At 31.4% G+C, this 25,116-nt stretch overlaps 1 protein-coding gene across 3 annotated transcripts in view; it reads left to right on the forward strand.

The window, feature by feature from the left end:
* Positions 1-4,580: 4,580 nt before the first annotated feature.
* Positions 4,581-25,116, forward strand: part of LOC145306091 (rap1 GTPase-activating protein 1-like) — a 231,283-nt gene continuing 210,747 nt past the window's right edge. For all 3 annotated transcript variants that reach the window (XR_013874890.1, XM_080148043.1, XM_080148037.1), the window contains exon 1: positions 4,581-4,714. Coding sequence is in view for 2 of the 3 variants with exons in the window: in XM_080148043.1 (XP_080004169.1) it covers positions 4,706-4,714 (9 nt within the window). In the remaining variant the exon portion in view is untranslated. The remainder of the gene's footprint in view (positions 4,715-25,116) is intronic.

The following is a 25,116-nucleotide window of genomic DNA, read 5'->3' on the forward strand; positions in this document are numbered from 1 at the left end:
AATCAACATGTAAAGTTTGAAATCGATAGGACAATTCTAAAATGTTTGAATTAACGAAAAGAGCTACCTAACCGTCGCGTTCCGAACCATAATTATAGAAACACTTCGCTTTTAATAATACGAATGTTTTTATGTTTTAAAGAGTATTTATTCCTTTCCTAGGGTCCACCAATTAAGATAAACAAACAAATGAACACCGGGGGTTGGAGGAAAGGGCTTGATCTGAATTAGCATTAGACAAATAGCAGAGTAACCAAGGGAGGAAGGGAACATTGTGCTGTTTATTACAGTAGTCCCCATAGTTTTATTATAGCGTTTTCTTATTAGTTGGCTTTAAAACTTTAGGGTCTGTTATCGATTTTTTTGTTTGTTCATTATGTTGAGTGTCCAAACGTTTCAACCACTAATTGTAATCTAGAGAAGGAGTGATTTTGTGTATTATCATTGGGGATGTACATCAATTTATCGACCATTGTCTTATCCCTTTAGATCCCTGAGTACAATACAATATACTGAAATAATATTATAAATTATTATTCTGCAAGCTTTCACATTGCAAAACTTTTGACAATTGAAATTGCTATACTTTTTCTGTTTTATGGGCCATTGTCTTAAGGTCCCTGAGAGTAATCACAAAATGGACAACATAAGATAACAAGGATGACATCATCCAAAAAGGCTACGCTTAAGAAATCCGATTGACATTGACATGCAGTGTATATCATTAAAACAGGATATTTAATATCCCCATACTCACTTTTTAGACTTGATTATGTAGATATAGATAGCTTATGACATGTAAGCTCAACCGCTATGGGAATCAGTATTCAAAAATCATGGTAATAAGACAACCAATCACAAAGCAGATATAAATCCTATATTTTTATCTTTTCCTATCCGCGGACAATTGAGTCTACCCATGAATGATATCATACAAATAATAGTCTAATTTACGTCTATTACTTTTACTCTTTGTTACATATTTTGTGTAATTTGATATTGACACCTCTATATATTAGTCAGCGGGGTCTATAGTCTTTTTCATGTAAGTACGTGTGCAGGGATCTAAAGGGATAAGACAACGGCAGATAAATTGATGTACATACCCAATGTTAAAATACTTGGATCTACTGCAGTTCACGGTAAAATATTGCTGGTAACGAATATTGCCAAAAATCTATGAATTTTAAAGGCTGTTATCTGCCAAACGACTGAACGTACAGATCATGCCCGCACGCTGTTTTAAGCGGCATAAGAAGGCCTACAAATAATCTGGAATAGCCATAAATCAATAATGCATAATTATCTTGCAGTGCAGAGAAATGCGCGAAAAAGGTCTATTTTACACGTTTTTTCTTCAGTGAAGCTTTCCCTGTGCATCATTGGATCTTGGCTATTCCAGATTATTTGTAGGCCTTCTTATGCCGCTTAAAATGGTGTGCGGGTATGATCTGTACATTCAGCCGTTCGGCAGCTAGCAGCATTTAAAATTCATAGATTTTTGGCAATATTCATTACCAGCAATATTTTACCGTGAACTGCAGTAGATCCAAATACTTATTTACCCCCTTCTATAGATCACATTTAGTGGTTAAAACGTATAGACACTCAACTTAAAAAAACAATCAATGAAAATTTAGAAAAAGTCCCCAAAGTTGTCAAGTCAACGAATAAGAAAACTTTCTCATTAACCTTTATGGACTAGCGTAATAAACAGTCCATTGTCCCCTTCTTCCCTGGTTAGATCTCACAGTCAACTGTTATTTTAGATTATTAATTGTTTATAGTACCCACTGTAATATTCGCTATCAATGTTTTGACTTGTTTGTTATCATTACGCACTGTAATTACAACAAATACATGTGAAGTCAGAGAAATAAAACTATTTCCCTTTAATCCTTATATTAAAGTAGCAGGATGTCTATCTGTATGTTTGTATCGAATGCTCTCGGTAAACAATGAACCTATTTGGTTCTTCTTTACAGGGTAGCTTCTCATAAGTCCTGATAAGGTTTACAACCTTTTTGGGGAGGTTTTCACCACCCTCCCATGAGAAATAGGCCCTAGAAAAAAATGATCCCCTCCCTAAAACATTTCCTTTTTCTTTTAAAAACTACAATTAGTGGTGGAAGGTTGACTTTGTAGCCGCTAGTTTTAATATTTTAGTCTTTCAACACCAATGACGTTAAAATGGTTCCTACTGCTGCTATGTCAGGTGCACGACATTAATAGTAAGAGTAGGGGGAATGCCTTGTTCCATAACAGTTGGACCTGACGCCAGAGTGTCATGGACAGCAGCCTTGCCCGAATGAGGTAAACATCCAACTGTTTAAGCCTGATTAAATCTTGCTTAGATTATCTTTCATTGTCCTATCCCCATATCCTAAGTTAAGACCAAACTAAAGAAACTTTTCAATTTTACATAACTTTAAAGTTTCTATCATTTCAAGATGAAATTGTCAAAAATATGATCGTATTAATGTCACAAAATTGACATAAGGATGGGGAATATTTGCAAGGATCTAAAGGAATAAGGCAATGGCCGATAAATTGATTTATATCCCTGATGATGATACACAAATTACCCCTTCTGTAGGTTGCTATTAGGGGTTGAAACGTATTGACACTCTACTTAATGAACCAACCAACAGTCCTCAAAGTTGTCAAACTATAAAGAAATCGTTATCATAAAAGTTTGAGGACTAGTATAATAAAGAGCTTAATGTCCCTCCCTGCATATATTAGGGTAGGGGATATTTGATTCATATGCTTTTAATGATTTTACACAGTTTTTGCTCAACAAGAACATTTACTTTACTCAATTAGCTTTTTTTGTCAAAAGATTTACCTTTAAAAGAGTATAGGAATAAAAGGGATTATATGTTGATAGGGATTTATTCAGGGATCTAAAGGGATAAGACTATGGATGACTTATTGCTGTAAAGTCCTTAAAGTTGACAACTATCGGATAAGAAATCGTTATTATAAAACTATTGTTTGTGTAATAAAAAGCTCATTGTCCCCTCTATTTCTGAATTTATCTCACATCAATAAAATTAAGACATTTACTTAATTTCTCCTGTTTTTTTAGTCACCTGACATTTATAGTAAAAATTGAGGCTTGTTTTTCAAAATAGATGTAGAACTTCTAGGATCAGCTCTAACATTTAAAGAGTTAGTTGTGTAGTCTTGTGTTACTTATCATAAGACTTATTTAGTTATGTATTATTTATGAATTACTGAGAAGCTGCGTTAGTCATAAAAAGATTAATGCATATGTTAACAAATGAAGATAATTGAAATCCAGGGAGGGAGGGCACATTGGGCTGTTTATTACACTATTCCCCAAAGTTTTACAATAATCTTTTCTTATTCGTTGCCCAACAACTTTTGGTTGGTTTATTAAATTAAGTGTTCAAACGTTTCAACCACTAATCGCAATCTAAAGAAGAGGTAAATTCAAAGAAGATATCTTCTTTGGGTAATTTATATTGGGGACATACATCAATTTATTAGTCATTGTCTTATCCCTTTAGATTCATGGGATATTTAACTACATTTGAATAAGTGAAGATATTCAATTTCACTTGGGGAATATATTTGTGGATACTCAATTCTATTTGATGAAATCGCGGATATTTAAGTCAATGAGTTCGTTATAATTTTTTTTTATATCATACAAAAATTGAAGTAAATTCAAGTTGTAACCTTACTTTAAAAGTGACGCTTTTCTACATTTTAAAATGCGGTACTACACTTGCTACACTTAGGGCTAGTCCGAATGTCCGTAACAATCAAAGTGACAGTTGATTTTAAGTTAATCTTAAACTCGGAATTTTCCAAAAAGATATTTTATGGGAATATGAAGATTTATTTTCCATTAACCTTTCAGTTCTACATTTTAATGTTATTGACTTAATCCAATTTATAAAAAAAGCAAGATTTCCTTACTTTAAAACACGAATTTTGTAGTTTCTTTAATGGAAAGATCCTTTTTTATATATTGAAAAAACAATCGTAATGTAATGTTTAGTTTATAGCTAGTTCTACCTTATTACAATGGATATATTATTACCTGGATCTTATACCAGATTTTCATGCTCTCTTATAAAGTGAAACTTGCAGCGGGCTAAAATAACGATTCCCCCTTCCAATTATTTTAACCTATTCTCTTCCTTCCTGCTAGACAAACGAACTGACCAATAAACGAGTTCCATGTTAGCAAGCTAAAATGACGACAATTTTTCCCTTGTCATAATATCCATGTATATAATATTCTACATCAGGGATATAAAGAAATAAGACAATGGCCGATAAATTGATGTACATCCCCAATGACGATACACAAAATTCCCTCTTCTGTAGATAACAATTATTGGTTGACACGTTTGGACACTCAACTTAATGAATCAAGCAATCAAAATTCATTAAAAGTCCCCAAAGTTGTTAAGCCAACGAAGTAGAAAATGTTATTAAAAACTTTGGGGACTAGTGTAATAAACAGTCCATTGTTTGTCCCCTTCCTTCCTGATTCTACATCCATTCCAGAGTAACCTAACCATCAATATAAAAACTATTTCAGAAAAGAAAAAAGACAAAATAAAGTTATAATAAGAAGTGACTAAAATAGGTTAACTGTTTGTGTGAGAAAAAATGTGAAAACTTTGATCGAGAATACTTTAGAGGAGAGAAGGGAGTTTCTAAGATGGATGAGGTAGGATCTTTTAAGTTTGCTTTTCGGATTGGAATATTCAGAGATATAAAGGGATATGACAATGGCCGTTTAATTGATGTAAGGGCCCCTGATGAAGATACACTTATTACCCCTTATGTAGATTAAAGATAGTGGTTGAAACGTTTGGACACTCAACTGAATGAATCAACCAATCAAAATTTTAAAAATCCACAAAATTGTAAAGCCAACATATAAGAAAATGTCATTATAAAACTTTGGGGACTAATGTAATAAACACCCCAGGTCCCTCTCCTCCCTCCCCAGGATCTTTCAAGATTGGAATATTTCTTCAGAAAAAAATCTTCTAAAATTTTTAATTTTTTAAAAAATAGGTATTAATTATAATATCTACTACCTTCGGGTATCTTCGGTACAGATAGATAGTAAGAGTTTAAATATAGAGAATTTAAATATAGAGAATAAAAATCAGAGAGAGGGGGGAAAATTGGCTGTTTATTACACTTGTCCCCAAAGTTTTATAATAACGTTTTCTTATTCGTTAGCTTAACAACTTTGGGGACTTTTCCTGAATATTGATTGGTTGATTCATTAAATTGGGTATCCAAACGTTTTAACCACTTATTATAATCTACAGAAGGGGTAATTTTGTGTGTCCTCATTGGGGGATGTACATCAATTCATCAGCCATTGTCTTATCCCTTTAAATCCCTGCTAGAATAAACATCTCTAGTGTTTGAGTGAGAGTTTTATATTACCTATATGTTCTTCTGAATAATATATTATCTTTCATTTGTATAAAGATTTATTTTATATCACATTTTTATACATAAAGAAAGGATGAGATAATGGTGAAGTAAAATGATACTTTTGTACTAATGTATGATAGGCCAGGGATGGAGGGGACATTGGGCTATTTATTCCACTAGTCCCCAAAGTTTTATGATTACGTTTTCTTATTCATTGGCTTAACAAGTTTTATTGAATTATGATTTGTTGGTTCATTAAGTTTAGTGTGAGAGAATGTCGACAAGAAGTTTCATCCGTCTATTTTAAATAGCAGCCAGGAATATCACATTTCCCCAATAGCGTTACAGTCTGACTGACGGACCGACAGAATAGGTAATTATAGAGTGGCTTCGCTACTAATAAGGCATTATTACCTTATTCTTCATGCTAGAGAAGGGCAAATAATTAGAGGGTTTAACAGACATAGCAAACCAAAGCCATTATAGAAAATGTATCTCGTACTTTTATTACATACCCACTATTTATCTTTCTTTGATATTAGGTAACATTAATAAAAGATACAAGGATCTTGGACAAAGTAGCTTCGGACAAAGTAGCTTCGGACAAAGTAGCTTCAGGACAAAGTAGCTTCAGGACAAAGTAGCTTCAGGACAAAGTAGCTTCGGACAAAGTAGCTTCGGGCAAAGTAGCTTCGGGCAAAGTAGCCTCCACTCGTAATAAAGGTCATGGCCGCAGCGCTTGGCCCCCTGGCCTGCCTAGCCGCGGGCGATTGGCCCCCTAGCCTATAACCTAACCTAACCTAAAATTTGTAAAAACATTTTAAAAATTTTAAAAAGCTGAAAACAATAGGTATTAAAAATTGTAAAAATCTACCAACCACTTTTTGTAAAATCAACGAAATTCCAAACCATTTATGTATTAACAGTTGAGGATATTTTACTTAAATAAATGTCCTGAGGCTAACATAGATTAGGTTAGGTTAGGTTATAGGCTAGGGCGCCGAGCGCCCGCGGCTAGGCAGGCCAGAGGGCCGAGCGCTGCGGCCATGACCTTTATTACTATTGGAGAATAATTTTTCTTAAGAAGCTACTTTTCTTAAGTAAATGTCCTGAAGCTACTTTGTCCCGAAGCTACTTTGTCCTGAAGCTACTTTGTCCGAAGCTACTTTGTCCGAAGCTACTTTGTCCAAGTTCCAGATACAATATATACGCAATTACTTTTTATATAACAAAGTATGTAATAAGAATAATATTAATCCCAATATAAAAGTAACAGGGTCATTGTCTGTCTGCCTGTTTGTCCAACCCTCCCAAGAGAAACCACAAAGAAAAAAAATAACCCCATGTATTGTTTGGTAAACAGCTGATCTTAACATAGATTGAAAAGAAAACTTTTTATGTGCCCCTAGAGGCCTCTGGGGGGCGTGGCCGCTAGTAGAAAATAAAGCATCAATTCATAATAAAGAAATTATCATTTGAACCTATTTTGTATATTCTTCATTGTTATCATTGGATATGAAAGTAAAACAGTAGAGTGGGAAGGAGTTAAATAACTGTATGTAAATACCCCTTGGACACTGTGCCGATTTAAAAAGAGTCTTTGAATAGAGTTGTGAATATTAACACAGTTAAGTCACAAGAAGCAATTCCAGGAAGTTATCTGGATTATATATCTATACATTACTTGTCCTCTTTATTTTTATTTTAAGAATAATTGTATCTAACCTTGATAAATGTCTGTTAATTAACTTGAGGTATAACAGGGATGTAGGGATAGTTATTTATTGCATCGTATTATAAACAGCATTCCGCGGATATAAAAATGTACAAATATAAGACTAAAACCAGTTTTGTTAAACACTGACACGTCTGTCATAGCAGCAGTTATGACGATGTTTTGTAACATAAGAATAGTCAATTCCTTTAATAGCCTGATTTAAATAGGGAAGATTAATATAACATCAATTTGTCTATCTCTTTATTCCTAAATATAGACAGTAACTTAATAATACATATGTACTTTTTCTTTATTAATGTAACTTACATTAAATATTTACATTATAGTTACTTTGTATAGGCTTTAATATTTTATCAACTTATTTAGTTGAGAAGCTATTCTTTAGATAGATGCATCAAAGATTCATTATTCAGGAAATGAATAATATTTAAGTGGCAGATAAAAAGTCGTCGTTACTACGCAGCGTTGTCCCAAGGAGAAAAAAAATAAGATTAGCTTCTTCTTTTTTTTGCATCTTTTCAGCTTTTGTTGATCAGAATTCCATTGGATATATTGCTCTTTGCTGATATGTGTAAGGGATCTACAATGAGAAAAGCAAATACAGGAAGCTTTCTAGAGATATGTTTTACTTAGTAAATAGGAAAATAATTGTTAGTGCAAGCCAACTATTGTGCTGTAATGTTGCTTTTGTAACAGCTAAAGTTAAGGAACTATACTGACAATCAGGGAGGGAGGGGTTACACTAGTCCTCAAAGTTATATAATACGTTTCTTATTTTTTGGTTTAACAACTTTGGGGACTTTAAATGAATTTTGATTGGATGATTTATGAAGTTGAGTGTCCAAACGTTTCAGCCACCAAATGTAATCTACAGAAAGGGTAATTTTGTGTATCATCATTGGGGATGTACATCAATTTATCGGCCATTGTCTTATCCCTTTAGATACCTGACTGACAATACACTTTAGGTTACATCATACAGGAATAGATAAATGGAAAATAAAAGTATACAAATCCTCCAAAAATAACAGAAGAAAATTTTCGACCTCAAAATTTTATTTAGATAAATTGTTTTATTCTTGAATGTTTGTGCACATTTTGTTGTAATAAGATATTACGAAACTGAAAAGTCAAAACAGTTTTTCTTCAGATACTATATACAATATCCTCCATCTCTTATTCTTCTATTAACCTATCCCTAACACCTGCAGAAAGCTACTGACCCAATAAATCAAAAGATTACATTGACTGTTATATTTTATCTCTCTCATTTCTTTATGATAGGTAAGGTATAGAAAGAATACAAATATATTTGAGATATTATGGTTTTTAACTGAAAGGGATAGTTCCATTAAAAGATTTTGATTAATCAAGGAAATTATTTTTACCTGTTAAAAAGGATATGCCAAAAAGTGCATCATTTTTGGAATTAAAAATAGTCAACTTGCAGAAGAAGTGAAAAATGATGAGCATACAATTGGATTGGCAATAAGCTTTACTTTTAAAACATATACCTAAACAATATTCTTATTCCATTTTTGGTTTAGGAGCTATGATGTAAAATGTGAGTAAGGTTGTTGGATGTTTATTACATGCAAAATTATTCATTTTATGTAGAGTTTGGCCGGATACCCGGCTGATTTTTAATGCCGGATATTCGGCTATCAGGCCGGATATCCGTTAATTTGACGGAGATCGAACGTTGGCCAGATACCCGGCCCAACTCTTATATTAAGTATATCCTCCTCTATAGAACTACAATGGTTTATGATTTGTACGATTATGAAACCTTGAAAGTATAAATAACTTCAAATACATGAGACAAATATAGTGTCAAATGAACTCCTTGAAATATTAAATTGTTACACAATAATTGGGAAATGAATGAGCAAATTTTTATATTCTGCAACGATGTTGATTCTTAAGTGTTTCAATTAAATAAGAATGTGATTTTCCTCTTCGAACATCATTTTAAAACCATAAAAGGATCTCTGTCTGTCTGTCTGTACCGAAGGATCTTGGTAACCGCTGAACCGATATAATTCCAGACTGGCCAGAGTGTACGTTTTGTACGTTACGGATCGAATCTGTGTACGTTCTGGACGTTATTTTGATATGTGTACGTAACGTATTTTGAAATTTGTATTTTTGTACGTTTTACGTTTTTTTTTAAATAATAAGAATCAAATATTAGCAGAAAAGTAATTTGTATGTTTTGTACGAAAATTTTAACAATGACTAGGGTAAGGGGGGGGAAATTTCGGTTTTTTTTCGTTTTTTTTGAAAAAAAATGGGGTAAATATTAATATTTTCAAATGAAACCAAGACCAGTAGAAAGCTTATTGAAAGGACTATCAGGTCCTAAAAGGACATTATCCTAGGACTTTTAGAAGTTGGCCGAAATTGACCGCAAAAAAGTTACCGATATTTCCCCACCACCGGGGGAAATATCGGTAATTTTTTTCAACCTAAAAAAAATCGATGAAAAACGGCCAAACGGCCAGTCGAACATAAATAATCATAATTAGTATAGGTTGTAGGGATTATCCACAAAAAGTTTCATAATGATCGGACTATTCCTTCTATGTTAAAAATGAATTTTTTTGAAAGACGCGAATTTTCGATTTTTTTTTTCGAAAATTTTTTTTTTAAAAACTTAAAATTAATATAAGAAAAAAACGTATTTTATTACTTTTTAGGCCTGATCCTAAAAAAGCTCACATTGAACTATAGATTTAGCCCAAAAAACATGAAAATTGATTAAAAATTAACCTCAAAAATTGAATTTGAAGCAAAAGTGTCATCTTTGCAAAAAATCTTGACAACATTTTAACCTTAAAAAAATCGATGAAAAAAGGCCAAACGACCAAACAAGCGTAATAAATCATAATTAGTATAGGTGATTGGGATTAACCACAAAAAAATTCATAAAGATCGGACTATTCCTCCTATGTCAAAAATATTTTTTTTTCAAAGGACCAGAAATTTTGATTTTTTCCTCGCAAAATTTTGATTCAAAAAATAAAATTAATTTTTTTTTTGTTTTTTATCTGTTCTATTCATTTTTAGGCCTAATTCTTAAAAAGTCCATATGGAATAATAGATTTGACAAAAGAAAACATGAAAACATGACCTTAAAAGTTGAATTTTAATTTCTTTTGAAATTACCGATTTTTCCCCCGGCGCCAACTTTGGTCATTTTTGAAAAAAATATTAACCCGATTTTAAAGCTCTCAACGGATTTGGAAAAAGCGGGCAATTTCTAGTTCAAAAAGTTTTTCAGATCAGCTCTAGGTCTTACCAATTTTTGTGTAGGTCGATCTTTACACACCTACTAAAAAATTTTTGGAAAAAAAAAAATTTTCGTCCGACTTTGAGACCCAATAAGTACCCTTAATATTCATCTCACAAAAAAATTCATTTTATACTTTTTTGTAGGCAATTTAATAAGGAACAAATTTGCTTTTATGTTTTTTTCTGTCATTTGAAAGGAACATGGAGAAAAAGGTCATTTAATGAAGGTAGGTCGAAATTACCGAGAATAGCCCCTTACCGAAACTTCCCCCCCCTTACCCTATAGGTGTATTATATTAAATAAATTCAATATTATCTTAAATTTTCATAGAACAAAAATATGTAGGTAAATTATGCATATACATATGTTACTATAACTTATAGTTTAAATTTATGGATTTTACATTATTTTTTTTCAAAATTCTTTATATTCCTAGGTAAATATTCCGAGATATCATACGGTGTTCAGTTCAGGATTTAGAAGTCATATTTTTTGGTAACTTGGCTCTGTATTCTAAGAGGGAAAAGAGATCAGAAAAAACAGCTTTGAACCATTTCAAGGCCTTAAAACTCATCATGCTGCAGTGTATTTGAAGCTTTCCTACAATGAAGACTTTGACCTATGAAGTAGTTAGTGAGATCTTAATGGGCAGAAGAAAAAACTTACTTCTTTTTAAACATTTAGATTAATGAGTGTATTTTCAAAGTATTATTTAAATATATCTTAAAATGGTTATTTTTAGTTTCACGCTCTATGTATTTAATTTTTTTCTCTTATTTAGATTTGAAACTTGGAGATGCATTTTCAGACTTTAATTTTAACCTCTAAACATGTCAGATGACAAAGAGGACATTAGAATGAAAATTTTAGTAAATTACTTTGGAAAAATCTTTTTGCTATACTGTTTTTTGTAATAACATCCTTGTGTAATCTCATCAAAAGTTCTGTAATATGATATTATTTATTTAATTTTCGTTAATTTTTCGATCTTTCTTAAAATTCTAACTAGAGCTTATCACTTCTTGTCAGAAAATTTTAGTATATTACTTTGGACAAAATCGTTTAGCTACACTTGTTTTTGTAATAACATGTTTGAAAATTCATTTGTTATTTTTTTCAGATGGAAATATTAGATAATCTATAAATTTTATTATAATTCAAAAATGATTTAGAAAATCAGTTGAAGTTTGTTAGGGTAGTAGTAAGTGTTACACCTTAAATTCTGTATTATACTAACTTTTATTATTAAAATTATAATAAGAGTGTACCTATTGTTTATTTACTTAACATCTCACTAAACATACCTTTAGTACACAACATATAGATATTAATGTATTAATATAGATAACTAGAAGAAAATATACATTATGTGTTTGTATTATGTACGTTTTTTTGTACGTTTTTTGTTTTTTTTATGTACGTAACGTATTTTTTTTGTGTACGTTATGTACGTTTTTTATTTTCAAAATTGACTGGCCAGTCTGTAATTCTCCTTTACTTGGAAGGTTCCCATAGGTTCTTAAAGGGCGAATATAGGTTTGATATAATATGAGCTTATTTCAAAGGTGCCATTATTTAGATCATAAATAACTTAAAGATATTGACATATCTAATTGTATAAGTCTGTTTATAGCTTAAAACCTGTCTAACTCAAGATAATATTATGTAATTAGTGTGGTTCCCTAAGAACTCAAACACCCTAGCATCACACAAGGCTTCGTAGCAAGGTTGAATTAAAAAGCTTTCGTTAAAGGATAGTCGTAATAACGTGGAAACCAATTAATCAGGGGTAAATATACCCATCTTCTACCTTCATACAAATTCTATAAAGTAAAATATTTAAAAGTTTAAAAAAACATCAAATAATGTAAAAAGTAAAAAAATAATCGATAAAATTTTCTTGGAGGAAGAATGACTTCAAATCCCTGTTTTTTTAAGGTTCGTGTGTGTGTGTGTTAAAATTGCGTACTTCAGGGTTTATATATTTTCCAGAATTAGCCAATGATCTTTGTACAGAAAATAAACTTTAAGACGTATTATTTACCCTAGTCAAAACTATTGGTGCACTTTTACGCAAATTATTTTTATGCTTTTTAAAAATTGAATTAAAGAGTATATAATCTAAAATAATAAACATTTAAATTATCATTTATGATGCGTGCAATTGTAATAGTCAATCAAACTTAAGCAAAATAGTCAAAAAAAGGTCTTGTAAAGGGCTAAAATAAACCGTTTGTCGTCAATCTCATTTATCATATGTTCAATTGAAACAGAAAATTGCAAAATCTACTTAAGGATTTTTTTGAATTTTTAAATTTGGCATAGATATTCTAAAAGTATGAAATGGCACCTTTCATATAAGCTCATATCATATCAAACCTATATTCGCCCTTTAAAAGGTTTACAACTATTTTTGGGGAGGTCACCACCAATCTCCAAAGAGAAATAACCTTTAGAAAAAATGAACTCCAAACAAGAATTTTCTTATTTATGTTTTCTTTTTAAAACTACAATTAAAAATCGGGGATCGATTCCCCCCCCCCCCCCCACATCTTTCTTGAAGTGTAAATGGAAAACAAGAAATGTCTGCCCTATAAGAAGAAACCAAAAGTTTTAGACATTTAAATCAAAATTAAATCCTGAAATTTTCAAAATATTCTAATGAGGGTTTTTTGAGAAGATTAGATTTGAAAATTTCAAGTTTAATTTTTAGCCCCTAGGACTGAGTTACAGCATAATCATGTCAAGAAAAGCAAAGATTATTTATTCTTAACTAGTAAAAAATGGAGTTAAACCACTTCAATGATCTAGACTCTAGTACTTCAACAGAAAATGATATTATAATACTTATTAAAAAAATTAAGTATCTTATTAAGATTTTCCTGTCTAATCTAAATTGAAACTTAAATAGAAAGTTAAAATATATTAAATTGAAATGTTATCTAAGTTTTAGTTAAATTAATAATTTATTTTTTTTAATAAGACAAAAGCCGATAAATTGATGTACATCCCTAATGATAATACACAAAATTACTCCTTCAAATTGATTAGAATTAGTGATTACAACTTTTGAACACTCAACTTAATGAGCCAACGAATCAAAATTCACTATAGTCCACACAGTTGATAAGCCAACGAATAAGAAATCGTCATAATAAAACTTTGGGACTAGTGTAATAAACAGCGCATTATCACCCCCCTCTCTCTCAGATTGCAAGGCCTCTAGTGTGGCTTGGGGTGAAGCCAATAAAAGAAGTGAATAATATATAGATTAGCTATATGTAATTTAGTTCTAAAAATAGAGACTGTACCTATCAAACTATCTATCTAACAAAGATGACAAAATCCATAAAAACGAAGTTCAATAAATTAGACAACGATGAACAAATTAAAGTTAAAGGGCTTTTGGATATGTAGGAAACAGGGTTTCGGATCCTCATTTATTTTTTGCGGATCCGGATCCGGATCCTCCAAATTTGGTCAGAACGGATCCGTTCTGGATCCTTGACAATAAAAATAGAATCACAAAATTTTTCAAAAATATTTATTCTTTAATTCGAAGTCAAAAATACTTTTAATTTTCAAGTCTGACCCTAAACCTTAAAGATTGGCTCTCATCAAGAGAATGTCTGAGATTTTATATAAATTTAGGTAGATTTTTCCATTTTTTCCGCATTTTTTTGAGTCCAAGGATCCGGATCTGCATTTTTTGGCGGATCCGGATCCTTGGACTCAAAAATATGCGGATCCTTGCGGATCCGAAACCCTGGTAGGAAAGGTTGCTTGTTATGCCATATGAAATGGATTTATCTTGGATCTTACACTAGATTATCATGTGCTCTAATAATGTGAAACTTGTTGCTGGCTTAAATAACGACCTCGCCTTATCCCCTCCCCTCCTACTGGATGAAAGAATTAACCAATTAATGATGTCCATGTTAGCAACCTAAATTAACAACATTTATTCCCCTGTCATAATATCCTCGTATATTCTATACCCATTGTTATAAAACATTCTGCTTAAAACATTACTATTTAAATACTATTTTAAAATCCCAAAATATGATGTGTATCATTGTTATCAAAATCTCAAAAAACAATCAACATGTTTAGAATGTAATGGACACAAGCTTTTGTACCTTATTGTTCCAGAACAAATCATAAAATATTTTTATTGTTTATACCAATCACGCAGAGCTAACCTTTACGTACCGATTGAAATATAGAAAAGCCTCGTGTATAAAAATGTAGTATCAAACTATCCCTAAAAGTTTGTAGTTTATCCCGAGCCAACTTTACATAAAATTGAAAACTCTGATCCAGGATGAGGGATAAAGATTAGAAGAAAAATAAATAGATGAACAGGTATTAACAGTAGGTTATGCTTTTTTTCCCCATAAGTCTTTTTTTTCTATTTTGGGGATGATTGATATAGTCTTCTAAAAATTTTTCAAGTTTATTTTTCCCCTCCACCTCTCTCTCTTTCTTAGCATATTAGAGTAAAACACTTGTGCCGATTCTCAATGGGTCTTTGAAAATCAACCAATGGTGTCGGGAATATTAATACAGCCAAGTAGCAGAAAACAATTTGGTAGCAGACGAAAAGGGTCATAAGAAAAGGGGGGAGGTATGTATAATGTATATTCATCTATTCTTTACCCAATTTTCTTATTTTAAAATCCTTTTTCCCCCCTACCTTCATTCAAACTATAATCATCTGTTCTAAAAAAATACATATTGTCAGGGAGTAAGGGAGGGGACAATGGGCAATTAATTCAATTGAAGAGGGTTCGCTGGAATTGGTGCAATTCTACATTTACTGCCATATCTTCACATTAACAATTTTTAGCATCTAAGCTACTCTATAATTAAAAATGTCCGTCTGTTTGTGTGTCTGTCTGAAGCGTTTCTGTCTGGGGAAACCTGATTTTCTCGGCTCTTATAAAAGATTGAAGACTGAAACTTTTTTTCAACATTCCCATTAATATTGAGCATAATTAGATATTAAACATGCATTGTGGTCGGACTGCTTTAAGGCAGGTTTTTAGCTTCTTTTCAATTTTATTTGGATTATTTGTCCTCTCTCAATGTTCTCCACTTTTTAGCAAAATAAGTTTGGATTAGACGAGGTTTAAAATACTTTACAGGTATAGGAACTAGGATTCAAAAATGATTATTTCAAACAAGATGTCTTTAATCTATCTCAGGAGTTATCAGAGAGTGATGGGACAATGAGCTGTTCCCAAAGTTTTATAATAACGTTTTCTTATTCGTTGGCTAACCCACAGTGCCTTCGAAGGTGCTTTGACTTTAGTGTCAGAACCGAAATTGGGACATAGTGCATTTCATTACCCTTTTCAATAAAATCTAAAATGCAGCGGTTTTTGAGAAAATTAAATTTAAAAATTTTAAGTTCAATTTTCACCCACTAGGAGATACCGCATAATCATCTTCATAAAACCACTCCTGAAATGAGTTAATTAATAGCCATTTTTATCAATTGCTTTGCTAAGGTCACGGAAATTCAGCCTTAAATAAATCATATATAGAGAGGTTTTATGACTGACTTTATAAAAGCAAAGTTGTTCAAAATTTTAAATAAATAATCTTTGCTTTTCTTGTCATGATTATGCGGTAACTCCTAGTGGGTGAAAATTGAACTTGAAATTTTTAAATCTAATTTTCTCAAAAACCGCTGCATTTTAGATTTTATTGAAAAGTAAAAAGGAGTTACCTAACCTAGGGTAATGAAATGCACTATGTCCCAATTTAGGTTCTGACACTAAAGTCAAAGCACCTTCGAAGGCTCTGTGAACCAACTTTGAGGACTTTAATTTCAGGAATACTTTAATTTAATTTTGATTGGTTGGTTCACAGAAGGGATACTTTGTGTATCATCATTGGGGATGTACTTCAATATATCGGCCATTGTCTTATCCCTTAAGATCTCTGGTTAGATGTACTTTGGTACTCTCGCTCATTCAGCGAATAATAAGTTTAGGTATTATTAAAAATATAGATTTAAATAATGTCAAAATTTAACAAAATTTGTAATGTTTCTGAAAGATACATTTTCACAAATGAAAATTTATTAAGAGAAATGTCAGAAATCTGAAAGCCTATTAATGTTTTGATTTAGAGAAATTTTATTTGATAGGTTTCGTGATTTTATTATTTTAAAATATTAATACAAGTTATTAATGAAGCTACTATACAAGTCTGGCCTGTATAATATATGATAAAACTAGTGAATATTTTAAGGGAGGGGATTTCAAGGACCTGTAAGAAGCTTAATTGTAAAGGTGAACCATATAGGTTCAGTGGTTAGCGAGATCCTTGATAAAAAAGCTTAGGTACTACTTTATATAATGGGATAGAACTTATTATTCGCTGCATTCAAAGTTAATGTTTAGAGCTTTCAAAATAAAAATATAAAACATTGAAATAAACAATTCGGCATTCTTGTTTTTATAAAAAAAAACGATAAGTAGTTATCTAAGTTTTTAAGAAACGCTGAAGTAGCTGATTTTTTTATTACAAAAATTAATAAAAAAAAGAAAAAGATTTTAATTTTCTTTTACTCGATAATTTGCTGACATGAAAACTATTTTAGAGATATAGAGGTAGGTGAAAGGAGACAGGGATCTAAAGGAATAAGACAATGGCCGATAAATTGATGAACATCCCCTATGACGATACAAAAAATACCCCTTTCAAGTGATTAAAATTAGTTGAAACATTTAAACACTCAACTTAATGAAACATCCAATCAAACTTCACTGAAGTCCCTAAAGTTGTACAGTCCAATGTCCCCTCCCTTCCTTGGAGAACATAGAAAGGACAAATAATCAAAAAAAATTATTTTGTTATATAAGTTGAACTCTAACTCTTAAAACAAACTGAGACCACCCAGAATCCAAATCCAAAATTTTGTTTAAATATAGAGAAAATACATTCTAAAAGTAAACTTTGCCGAATAACATATTATCTCTCTCCTAAGACTTAGCCTATACGGGTATAGTCCCTTTCGTGACATCGCACCTTTCTACGTATTTTTCACAGTAGGTTTTCTCCTATTTCTAGCCCCTGCGGGGAGCTCTAACCCTGCGGGGCCAATTACCTAACCCTGTGGGGCAATCACCTAACCCAATATAACCTAAAATAACCTATAAAAAGCCATTTTAAAAATACGACAAATCGCCCTTTAAGGTGCGATGTCACGAAAGGGACTATTCCCGCCTATACAGTACACCCTGTTTTTAAAGCCCTTTTTTTACCTTACCTTGCATTTGAATCTGTATTTGAAAGATTATCTGCCATGAACTACTATTGCTTCCTTTTATTTGTCCATTTCTTAATTACCTAAGTTTTTCCAGACTTTTTTTTTGGGAAGAAAATAAAATTATTGTATTATTGTTGTTTCTGGGTTTTTTATCTGGTAGATTTTCAGATGCGAAGCTATTCTATAATTTACTTTGTCTGTACGTACGTCTATTCGTCCGTAACGCTATTGGGGAAATATAATTTTCTCGGCCGCTATTCAAGATTACCTATGCCAATGAGTAGGTTATGGTACAATCATATAAATATATAGATAGAATCCAATGTGAAAGGTTTCGTGATTTTCTCCCTCCAATATTCTTGATTTACGACCAATTAACATCTGCTCTTCAATTTTTGTGTGTGTTTATTACGGAATACATATATAATAAGAAAAATACGCACATTTAACAAACAAAAAAGTAAATAGGTACAAATAGCACAAAATGATTAGGTACTATTAGTAGCATAATGTAATATTACAGTGAGTTAGATATGATCCACTAGAATGCATTAAAGCCAGGGATGTGAAGACAATGATGATATATAAAATTACCCCTCTGTAGATTACAATTAGGGGTTAGAACATTTGGACACTCAACTTAATGATCCAACCAATCAAAATTCACTTAAAGTCCCCAAAGTTGTTAAGCCAACGAATAAGAAAACGTGTTTTAAAACTTTGGGGACTTTTATTAGTGTAATAAACAGCCCATTATCCCCTCTCTCTCTCTGCTATTAATGGTTGTTATGATCCTTGTATTATAGGTACACTTATTTCTGTTTTTCTTACCCATGGAAAATAACATACCTAACAATCATATTTGTTTTTGTCTGCACATACACACCCTGCCTTAACCATATAAAGGATAAACAAAAATTACCATGAAAACGGACAATGCAGCGTTCAAATAGAACCTAGTGCCAAGTAGAATCCATTGAGAATGAAATCCTAGCTGTTCCTTCTTGGCAGATATTTCAATTTTAAGATTTAAGGTGAAAATCACTAAATTTGCCTAATATACAAGGCAAATCTACCTACAATACAGGGAGATTAGATACATTTTTTCTTTAAATCGCGCTTATGAGGACACTTTTTAAATCAAATAATATCTTAGTCATGTAAAATCAATGAAGCAGTTGTGATTTGACTTGAATCTGGTTAACTTGTCTATGTGTTTTACTTGTTTTCTTAATCATCTCAAACATTAGGGCATTGAATTCTTTACACAATGTGTATACACTTAGAATAGAGATATCTTGAGAACACCTCTGTAAATCAGCCAATAGGATAATACTGGAAGAACAATCTGGCTTTGTTATTGATAGAATTGTGTACAGATTTTGGCTCAAAAAGGCAAAATGTTTTCATTCTGTTTGCATAATGAGTCACCTATAAATAGTAGCATTTTATAGGACAAAGCTTTGCTTGGAGAAAAACATATCTTGTAAAAATGTATTATCTATAATACAAAGTAGAACGATGTCTGTCTGTCCGTCTGACCGTCTGTCCGTCTGTCTGTCTGTCCCTTAAGATCTCGGTAACCACTGAACCGATCGGATTCTACTCTTCAGGGTATCTACCTATTGGTCCTGTGGTGGTTTTAAGCTATTTTCTCGGGGGGTGGGACACCCCCAACCCTCCCAAAAACCAAAAAATCCCCCCCCCATTTTTTTTTTTTTTTTTTTGAAGGAGATTTCCATGGTCCTTTACGATTTTCGCAATAATTTTTTTTATCACCTCTTGGGGCAAAGCCCCTAGAGGCTAGGGGCGAAGCCGCTAGTCTTATATAATGTGAAACATATGATAAAACATATATAGTAAGTCAACAATGAATAGTTGAATTTCTTTGAATAAAGTTAGCTTTCTATAAATTATTTTGTGGAAATAAATATTTCATTGCTGTATTATATGATTTGACTGTACATAACAAAAAAAACCTTGTGTTTGTATGTTAGGATTTTTTTTAGTTTGAAAGATTATGGGTCCAGTTTGACCATCTAGATATACTATATCTATCAGTCTAAGATATGATAATACAGGTTATTTGATTCCTTGTCTGTATTATAATCCAGGCTTCATTGATTTAATATTGTGTTTTGAAGTATTTCAAAATTGCTAATTGATAATTTGTAATCAATCTGTTTCTTTTAGAAGCTTTTCTTAATTAAATATTTTTAATACAATGGAAGTCTATTTCTAATTGTACCAAATGTACCTTTGCTCACTATGAATTAAAGTATGTCTACTACTCTGTTGTGGTGAGGTGTCCTTCAAGTTAATGTTTCTTTTTTCATTTTCTCTTCTGCTTTTGGCTGTTGTAAAGCTTTATACTCAATAAAAACTTGCTGCCTTGGTGGAACCTAAGATTTGTGCTGAGTGTGAATATGATTATAACTATTGATGGAGGAGAAGGATTCTTCTTATCTTAGTTCTTCAGACATACAAAATCCATTTCCCTGTTCTAACTGTTTGGTACCAATTAGAGATTTTGAACATTAACTCCTTAAGTTTGATGAATATAAGCCAAGAACTTTTGGTCTGTTATATTGAAGATCTCAAGCTAAATATTGCCAAATCCTAAGCTTCCCTATAAGCAAGGATTAGGAAGAGGGGTTTGTACCAAACATAAGTATATCTAGATTGTCAAACTAAACCCATAATCTGAATTATCTATCCTAAGAAATACAACAATAATACAATATTCATAGATGACTTTTTATTATATATCCTTTGTCTATATTTTACATTATATGCGGGAATACATTTTACAGGATATGATTTTACCAAGCAAAGCTTTATCCTAAGATATGCAACTTTTTATAGCTGACTCATAATGCAAACAAAATGAAAACTTTTTGCTCTTTTGAGCCAAAATCTGTACACATCTCTACCAAAACATAGCCAGATTGTTCTTCCAGTGTTATCCTATTGGCTGAATGACAGAGGTGTTCTCTAGACATCTCTATTCTAAGTGTATATACATTGTGTAAAGAATTCTATGCCCTAATATTGGAGATTATTAAGAAAACAAGTAAAACACATAGACAAGTTAACCAGATTCAAGTCAAATCACAACTGCTTCATTGATTTTACATGGCTAAGATATTATTTGATTTAAAAAGTGTCCTCATAAGCGCGATTTAAAGAAAAAATGCATCTAATCTCCCTGTATTGTAGGTAGATTTGCCTTGTATATTAGGCAAATTTAGTGATTTTCACCTTAAATCTTAAAATTGAAATATCTGCCAAGAAGGAACAGCTAGGATTTCATTCTCAATGGATTCTACTTGGCACTAGGTTCTGTTTGAACGCTGCATTGTCCGTTTTCATGGTAATTTTTGTTTATCCTTTATATGGTTAAGGCAGGGTGTGCATAAGTATTTTTTATCGTTAGCCAAATTAAATTGGTACTTTTTGTCGTTATATCCTATTTTTTTGTTGTAACTAAGGCAGATTTACAGAGATGAAAGTTTTAGTATCACGTTTTCATATTCGTTTCGTTGAATTTTGATTGGTTGGTTCATGAAGTTGAGTGTCCTAACGTTTTAACCACTAATTGAATCTACAAAAGGGATAAATTTGTGTATCATCAACGGGGATGTTAATCAATTTATCTGCCACTGTCTTATCCCTTTAGATTCCTGACATTTTAAGTAGGTATTAACTGTAGAAAGAAGTTTTTTCTTTTATTTTTCTGCAAGTCAAAACTTGAAAATAGTGCAGAATTTATTTATTTTGTCTCAAATAAAGTGGTTGCGACCCTAGCGTCTAAGGTAAGAGGCAGATAATAACTGAATTAATCCCAAGAATTAAATTAGAAATAAGATACAAGATAGCCTTATACCACAACCACCATCTGACCTATCAATTTTAAGCTTCTCCTAAATTAGGCAACTTTTGAAGGGGTTATTTTTGGTCGGTATATCTGAATAAACGCTGGTCGTAATTCGTGTCCAAAAATGGTGTTAAGAGGGCTCCGCCCATTGTTTTTAGATTGTTAATGTTAATTAGCACACTTTTATTACAGAGAGAGAGGGAAGTTGGAACAATGGTCTTTTTAGTACACTAGTCCCCAAAGTATTTCAATAACGTTTTCTTATTCGTTGGCTTAACAACTTTGGGGACTTATACTGAATTTTAATTAGTTGGTTTATTAAGTTGTGTGTTTAAACGTTTCAAACTTGCAGCAACTAATTTTTATATACAGAAGGGGTAATTTTGTGTGTCTTCATTAGGGACGTACATTAATTTTCCGGCCATTGTCTTATCCTTTTTTTTATCAAAGACAAGGATACGAAGAATACAAGTTTTAATCGCTACAAAAGTATCCAAGAGTTACTATTTTTTTTCTTTAACCACTAAAACCTTAAGACTAAATTTAATCATGTATAATTTAGATTGAAGGTATCATTTTCGTGAGAGATTCTGCGTAGAGAACATAAATTTGGAAAAATCGTACAGGAAATTCGTATTCATAATCCTAATAAAGTGGGGTTGTTTCAAGGGCGTCCGAGTCTTTTTCATTTGAGGGGGGGCGGGAATTTCAAAATTCAAAACTTTTTGGGGGGCGTACGGCACCCCTAATTTAATTTTCTTTTTTTTTTTGGGGGGGGGGGGAGGGGGTAATCTTTATATCATATAGGTAAGGACCTCCAAGCTTTTTGATTTTTAGGGGGGTTAAACATTCAAACTTCAAAATTTTGGTTTTTATTTATTCTCCTTCTTTTTGAGTTTTATGATTTTAAAATAATTTTGGAGTTTTGGTCCACTCCTGAATTTTAAAAAGGTGGGGTCTGTTCCCCTTATCCCCCCTATGTGAACGCTCTTTTGGAGTGAAAGGAAGTGCAAATTGTGGTGTTCATACATTTACAATTAAAATAAAAAGGAAAATAATAATTAATTAATAATAGAATTGTGGGGGAAAGGCTAAATTATCTTATAACATTCAATAATCCTGTTCAGAAAATAAAATCTCTTATAATTAAGTTAACAATATTTTGGGGTATTACAACAATTTAGGGACTAAAAAACTAAAAGCTAGAGGCAAAGTTTTATTTTCCATATTTTCATTTCTTATTCAAATACATCTTGTGAAAAGTTTCAATTATTTGGACAAAAAAAGTCTCCTCTGAACTGAGAATACAATTTATTTTTTTATCTGTAATGTATAAACCTCAAATGTCAAATGTAGTATTGAAATATGAGTATAAGTCTTTCATACATTTCTGCAAATTAATTACATAGCAAATATTTATGTATCTTAGTATTGAAAACATAATATAAAAAGTTAAGAAATGTATCTATTATATTAACATACTAGCTGCTTCTTTTTTAGCCTCTAGGGTATGTTTGGGGATGTTAACCCTAAAACCTTCCCTGGACTTATGTAAAGCTTCCTTAAAATGAAGAACTCAATTGGATCAGCACTTATTGTAGAAAAATGTAGACTCTTATATTGTTTCTATATTAGATTTGTGGATATACCATATCAACCCTTAATAATAAATTAGTATATGTCATAATCATAAAATAACAATAATTTAATTTGCTAAAATATATAAACACTCATATATAGATAAAGGATGTAGTCACAGACTTAGTTTATTACCCTATTTTTATAAAGGTTTAATCAAGGATACCAATGTAAAAGTCAACAAAATACATAATTCTTTTCATAAACACACACACACACACACTTACATAATATTCTCTTAGGTTAGGCAAATTTAGTGTTAGAGGAGTTTCACAGGGATAGTACATTATGGGAATAGAAAACTGTAGGATAAAAGCCTCTTGCAAGTGCTAGAAATTATTTTTTATCTTCCCAAATAAGAAACAATGGTGAATGATGAGATATGTAGGTATGAGTTAAAGAACCCAAACTTTTGGCTTTTTTATCTTTTCATTTAATCCAATTAAGTTGCACTTTAAAAAAGGTGTTGTATTAAATTTTATACCTGTTAGTATTAATCCTTAAAAAATTTATATATGCAGCTGTTTGTAATTCTACCATACTCACAGAGTTCAGGGATAAGGTAATGTAAAAAAAAATTTCTTAAAAATTGATTTCAAGCTTTAAACATAGAAATTTGCATAGTAAAGAAAATGTTAATTTTATGTTATTATTTGTTGTGATTATGTTACCATTTGTTGGCATATACTTGTTTAATGTACTCTGAGATACTTTCACCTTTTTTAAGACTTTTAAAATATATATGTATAGATTAAACATTAAAAAACCTTAAAATTACCTTTAAATAACAGATTTATTCTTTAATTAAAATTGAAATTTACTGTAGTAATTTATTTCAATATTTCTGATCAATTTGCGTATCATATTATTTGAACTATCATGAATAGATCACGACGAAAAAACTTTCGTACGAAATTTCTATGCGTTCGAAAATCCCAGTGATCACCATAATTTAGATTGTTTATGTTTTACAGTATACTTTTCTTTTCAATCTATTGAATTTACCTCCTTTTAGTTGCTGCGCTATTGGCTATACTTTGTTTTACAAAACTCAAACTAGAATGGAAACTTTAAATGTTGTAAAAATTTTCACTTGTACAAATCCAAAAGAAAATTGAAGGACATTTAGCCGGTTGTGTTTCTACTTTACAGTAATCATTATAATAATGTCTGTTTGTTTGTTTGTACCGAAGGAGATTGCTAACCGCTGAACCGATATAGTTCTCCTTTACAGGGTAGCTTCTCATAGGTCCTGGGAAGGTTTACAACTACTCCCCCACCATTTTTTTTGTACTTTTTCTTTTTAAATCTAAAATAAAATTTTGGTTATCAAGTTCAACCTTCCCCCTCCTCAAGTGCCCCTAGATGCCTCTAGGGGCGTAGCCGCTAGTTTTCACGTTACAAAATGTTGGATGTTTTTATTAGCCTCAAAAAATGTTTTTATTTACCTAAGAAATTTAAAATTGGTTTATTTCTTTAGTATTTTATCTCTTGTTCTAATATTTTTATTTTCTTCAAAACTTTTTGTAATTTTCTTTTTAGTTTAATTTAGCTTTTTAAGAATTATTAAATTTAGTAGGATTTTTGAAGCACTGATATGGCCAGCTTAAATGGCTCGTTATCCTAAGAAAATCATTAGTGATCTACTTTATTGGTCCCTACTAACATTATTTTTAGAGAAATGTGGCCACTCTACATTATATTAGTCTGTCTGTATGTCACGCAGATACTCTAATAAAAATTTTGAGAATTAAACTTTTAGTATTTCATTATTTTAAGGAAAGCGTTGCTCAATAATGTTTTCCAAATGAATGATCATTAGATATACAAATAAATCAATAGTG

The sequence above is a fragment of the Acartia tonsa genome, chromosome 2 (assembly GCF_053477335.1).
Source record: "Acartia tonsa isolate MP-2025a chromosome 2, ASM5347733v1, whole genome shotgun sequence".
Lineage (NCBI taxonomy): Eukaryota > Metazoa > Arthropoda > Copepoda > Calanoida > Acartiidae > Acartia > Acartia tonsa.